This window comes from Primulina eburnea, chromosome 10, assembly GCF_022965805.1.
Source record: "Primulina eburnea isolate SZY01 chromosome 10, ASM2296580v1, whole genome shotgun sequence".
In the NCBI taxonomy this organism is placed as follows: domain Eukaryota; kingdom Viridiplantae; phylum Streptophyta; class Magnoliopsida; order Lamiales; family Gesneriaceae; genus Primulina; species Primulina eburnea.
In genome coordinates, this window is record NC_133110.1 from 1086031 (window position 1) to 1091613 (window position 5583).

General features: G+C 35.2%; 1 protein-coding gene across 1 annotated transcript; it reads right to left on the minus strand.

Annotated features, from left to right (window-relative positions):
* Positions 1-4265: 4265 nt before the first annotated feature.
* On the minus strand, positions 4266-4921 carry LOC140803591 (glutaredoxin-C11-like). The gene has a single exon (XM_073159493.1). It carries the CDS (start codon positions 4821-4823, stop codon positions 4515-4517), a length of 309 nt encoding a protein of 102 aa, XP_073015594.1. The 5' UTR covers positions 4824-4921; the 3' UTR covers positions 4266-4514.
* Between the last annotated feature and the right edge of the window lie 662 nt (positions 4922-5583).

Sequence of the window (5583 nt, forward strand, 5' to 3'; positions counted from 1 at the left end):
GATCAATAAAAAGAGCATGTTTTATGTAGAATTTCAAGGCATTAGCATGAATAAGAGAAGGCTGGACATCAACCCCATGGTTTTTGAATTAAAAAATGACTGTCATTCATGAGGCTGCGTATTCGACACCACCACTATATCATTGGATCATATCAACGAACAAATCAGAGGATTATTTATGACAAAAAGAATAAACAACTGGTTTTTCAAGGGAATGATTGTTCCAAAAATCCATGACAGATTTCAGTAATTGTTAGATAAAATAAGCATGCATTGTTTTCTCAATTTATCGTAATTATTTAGTATGATCATAAAATTGCCGCTGATTAGTAACAAAGAACAGTTCACACAAACACACAACACCGAATGATTTAAACCACGTCTGGTTCATATACATTGTAAAAATACACTATTTGTTATGCAGCCAAGATAAGATGATTGCTCCGAGCATGCATGACGAATCTTATATGATCGAATACTAATGAAAGAAAATATATCACCCACATGTAAGTGAAGCAAAAAATAAGCAATCATCGATAAATCTTGCCAGTTTTATCTAATGTTGTAGACAGCAAGAAATTAGTTGTGCAATTACTCTGTGTGGACTTGCTAAATATCATGAACAGATTATACTCTGCTGCACAACCCAAAAACTATGGTTAGTTACGGCGAAGCCACCATCGTTGATGTTACTCAATTTCGCCAACATTCTAGTTAACTCCTATGGCCTCACAATAACATTGATTCATCCAAATTCTCTGGAACAATGAAAAAGTTCAAAAGATATATATAATAAGACTTTCTTGAACACCTCATATATTTTGTCACAATAGTTGATGAAGAACAGCGGTAGGCATAAATTTTAGGAGTTGGCTTGGAATTTGGAATTATAATGCTCAAGTTGTACCAAGAAATGAAGAATTTAGCAGTAAAAGACATAAACTGAAGTTGCTTTAGGATTTTCTATTTTTAACTTTCTATGCCAGCAACAAAGCACTGCTAAAAAGTGAAGTGACCTCAATTTGGAATTCTATTTTTAAGGAAGACTCGTGCAACAACACAAGGAAGACAGGCAATTAGCAATTATCAAGTAAGGAAAAAGGAATTGAAAATCATTTTTTGTCCACTTGCTCTTCTGGCACACACATACATATATAGCAGAAAATGGGAGAACTGAATCTCTTCCAACATTGAATGCACAAGTAGTACGGTGGTTCATGTTTCAGTTTTGTTTCTTGAAACCACTTTTATGTTCAGTTTGCTTCAATTATATTAAATTAATTAAAACAAACAAACAAGATGCATCCTATGTCATTTGAAATTTTTGGACAAGTTATTGATAGAGTTATCAATCTATGAACTTGATGTAATGCAGCGTCGAGGCTGTCTCGGAGAGCGCAATCTTCAGGGCCAAAATACAATTTTCGATGCACGGAATCGAATATGAAACGAGTGTTGGCCTGCTGGAAAGCTCCTATTATTGTCATGCCATAAATCCCAAACATAAGACATTTTTATCAGCGTCTGTCTCGATTCGCTCATACGCCCTTTCGGGTCGAAACACCAGATCGGTATTCTGCAGATGGAAAGTGATGTTTGGGAGGTTTTTCCAGCTACATATGATCAGGTGACATGTAGCTAGAAAAAAACCAAATGTCCTATTTTATTCGCTTTTCTGTAACTCTACAAATGATTCTTGATCATTCCTTCCAACTTTCGGTACGCAAGTGGAGGCATCACGGTTATTGAACTTTCCGAATCAACGACACAGCCTCCATGGCCATCGTTTTCAGAACAAAATACCCTGGTGGGATATGTTTCTAACACTTGCACCTGTCAAGATATGTAATGACCAACCAGGTCCTGCTTTCGGCAACAACGGTGTAACTTTTAGGCCTCGTCTATGCGGGATATTAGCACCAAAACTGAGGAAAACGGTGGTATTATGTGTTGGGACATCGTATTCTCGCAATCAAGATGACAGCGGAAGTTTAGAAATGTTTGTTTTTTGGGCGTCGTATGTTCAGAAACATTCATAGGGCGTCTATAATTATACATTTGCGTTCTCAACGCTGGACTCCAAACTATTCCGGTGTTTAGGCGAATATAACATTTCTTGTAATTTCCTACGAACGACTTTTATGTTTTGATGGCCTACTTAGGTCCACGATCATCGTTTTGATTGTACTAGAAATCGCAAACGATTTATGCGTTGAGAATGTAGCATTCAATTTTCCAAAATCTGGAGCGATGGAAGAAAATCACATAACCGAAATTTCCCCATATTTTTTGAAAGTATGGCCGAGAGGTCCATGATTCAAAATCATGGTTTTTATGCTAATTAATTCTTAATGAATCATTAACAAATATTATAGATTCTTAATCCATAATTAAGCAAATCTAATTTGCTTTTGGCCAAAATTTTCTTTCAAATTTCAAGATGGTGGCGGAGACTTGTCTTTGCAATTGGGGAAGGAATTTTGTGGATTTTTACGGAATAAAATCACTATTGATTGAATTATGATGTCTTATGATGCGTTTATAGAGTGAGATTTATAATCTAATTAGGAGTTCATCTCCCACAACGCCTCTATATTTTCATTATAATTAAATTTCCATATTATTAATATATAACAAATTTATCAACTTTTGATAATACATGATATTATATTAATATCATATATATACATATATTTTATATCACCATATAAAATATATATAAACTTATTAATTAAATTAAATAACCATTATTTAATTTATATAATTAACTCATATGTTAATTTAATTCTAGACTCGTTTAGAATATGTATGATGATTTGTACATGTTAGTAGTCACTACTACTAGTACAATAATTTAATCAGTAAATTATCAATTCACTAAATAAATGATTTCGAACTCATTATAACCTCGATCGACGATTTGAGAGCGCCGATATGTCAAGGATACAAATCTTGTTCATATAATGAAAAATGAAAATTTCGAATATCAAAATTTTCATTTACTATATTGGAGGCAGCTGCCAGTTTTAGTGAGCTCCTTCACAAAACATGCAGCTTCACTCTCCTTCTTAATTAGAAATCATGTTAACTTCCATTTCTTCCATCATGTGGAATCAGTTTATAAATTCTTTTATAAACTTCCTATTTAATCTCCATCAAACTATAGTCCCAAAATTCCAACTCCTTGAAATTTGACTATCTCAACGTGAATACAAAATTCGATATTTGTGTGACCCTCCATGTTTCAAGGATACAGCTAGCTGCGGATTCACATCTCCATATGATTCAGACTAACATTTATTCTTATTCGGGTTTACTCTAGTTAACCTCATTCTTTTCACCAACACCTTGATCCAGAATATCAGAACTCATTTCTGATTGCACCTATCGGATTATGGTAAGAGCATCTAGTAGCATCGCCCAATGATCCCCTAGATATCGCCGATTGTGCCCGAAAGAACCTTTAATCATGGTTAGCGTACAATACAGTCCCTTCAACATATATATCCCAATCGAATCTACAACTATTGTTATATCGAGACTTGCATATGAATTCGATAACGATGCGATTTATTTCTGAGTACTTATAGTGGCATGATATATGCAACTAGGCAAACACATTTCCCTAAAATACATTTCTTGCTTTGGCCAGAGATTCCTTGCATTATTAACTAATCAGATCACATATGATATCTTCACCCGCAGGTGAACGGTGAATCCCCGACTACAATGCAATTGCTCCTACCTATTTCGAAACTACACCCAACCTCGCCACCTGATGACTCTCAATGGAGTCAGTAAACGAATCAAAGTGCATGCTATTACGTATTGCCCCTACATTGTCACAGGCCAAATGACTAATGGTGTACAACCATAACTGCGGACCATTCCACTCGAGAAGTGAGAACCACTTGGATAGTACGAGGGAGGATTGTTCAGTGCATTATCGCATGATCATCCATCTGTGTGAATGGGCATCTTCATGCCCTTGCCAATGAAACATGGCGTTTACGTCACAGACGTTAGTCTCGAGCTCGATTGACCTTTATCCTTGTTTTAGGTGGCTAATTCGACTAGGAACATGTTTAGAATGAGTTTCATAATCTTACGTTGAATATGAAAAGACAATATCGGTTTTGGGCATAAAATCGAAAACACCTGTTTTAAAGTCACTCTCTTCTTTATTCTCTTTCAATTCAAACTAAATTTTCACACATTGTTAGTGTCACTCAAGTTCAAAAAATGACTCAAATACGAGCAAAAAGAAAAGATATTAACTGAGAAGTTTCTCTATATATCCCATTACAGCACAAGTCACCAAAAGTAGACTTATGCAAATACAAAAGTTGACAAAACCAGGAAGCCCTTTTGACATTTTACACGCTCCCTCATTATAACATGTTAAAAAGGAGATTTTTTCCTCCACACTAAACATGATATATACTGTGCAATCATTTGCTATAAGATTGGTAACCATCCAATTCGCTCAGTTGTCGAAAAGGTAAACAAGTTCGCTAAAACCAAATGGCCTTGGCATTAATGAGCATTTGCTTTAAAGATCCTTCAACATGGAGAGAAATTATGTCTTTGGATGAGCCCACGAAAACCCCGCCAATAAACACCGCAGGCACAGTGGGGTTACAGCCGAGTCCTTTCAAAGCCCACTCCATTTCCCTGCCCTTTGTATCTTGATCAAGCTCATGCACTGCAGGGCTTGCGCCTAAGTCATAGAACAATGCCTTGATGCTGTGGCACATGAAGCACGAGCTTTTCGTGAAGATCACCACCGCTTTCTTGGATGCCAAATCTCTAACTCTTTCCATTAATTTCGAAAACTTGTATTAAACAATCGATTGAAGTGACAAGTAAGAAACTTTGTTTCTATATATTTGCTAAGAATGATGTACCCTTATGCTTCTTTTTTCCCCTTGGAGACCTGTCTTGTGTCTTTCTGATACCTCATCATCCTTTATTTATAGAGTGGAATTCCCGGTTGTGGATTATCTTGAAAACCAAAAAAAAAAGCATGAAAATCATTAAGATTCTCGAGAGAGAATTGTTTGGATAGAACAATGACCCTTTATGACTTTGTTGATGTGACCCTTTTGTTCTACAAACAAGTTGACGTGCCATGTCTTGTGATGGTTACATCTACAAATTGTTTCCGAATCCATGCGGCTTAAATTAAAATTTGGTTTCTTTGATTATCGTATTCATAAGTTGATCAACAAAAATTATTGAGTCGTCATAAGATATATACATCAAAAGTTTATTAGAATCGTTATCATATCAAAATATTCAGACTGTATTTCTAACTTTCAAAACCGTAAAAATACCCGAAAAGAAAGATTTTCAATGATAAAAATACCCCTTGCTGGTGTGCTAAAGGCAGAAAGTTAAACTCGGATATATTCTTTCATATATACATATATTAATTAGTTGTGGGAAAAATTCTATGTATGAATATTTTATTTTATTTTATTATGCAACTGACACAAAGGCATGTTACTGCTACAAATGGGGCATAAAAAGAGCACAATCTGTTTGTTTTTAGACAAATTTTGCACATAATATATATTCCCC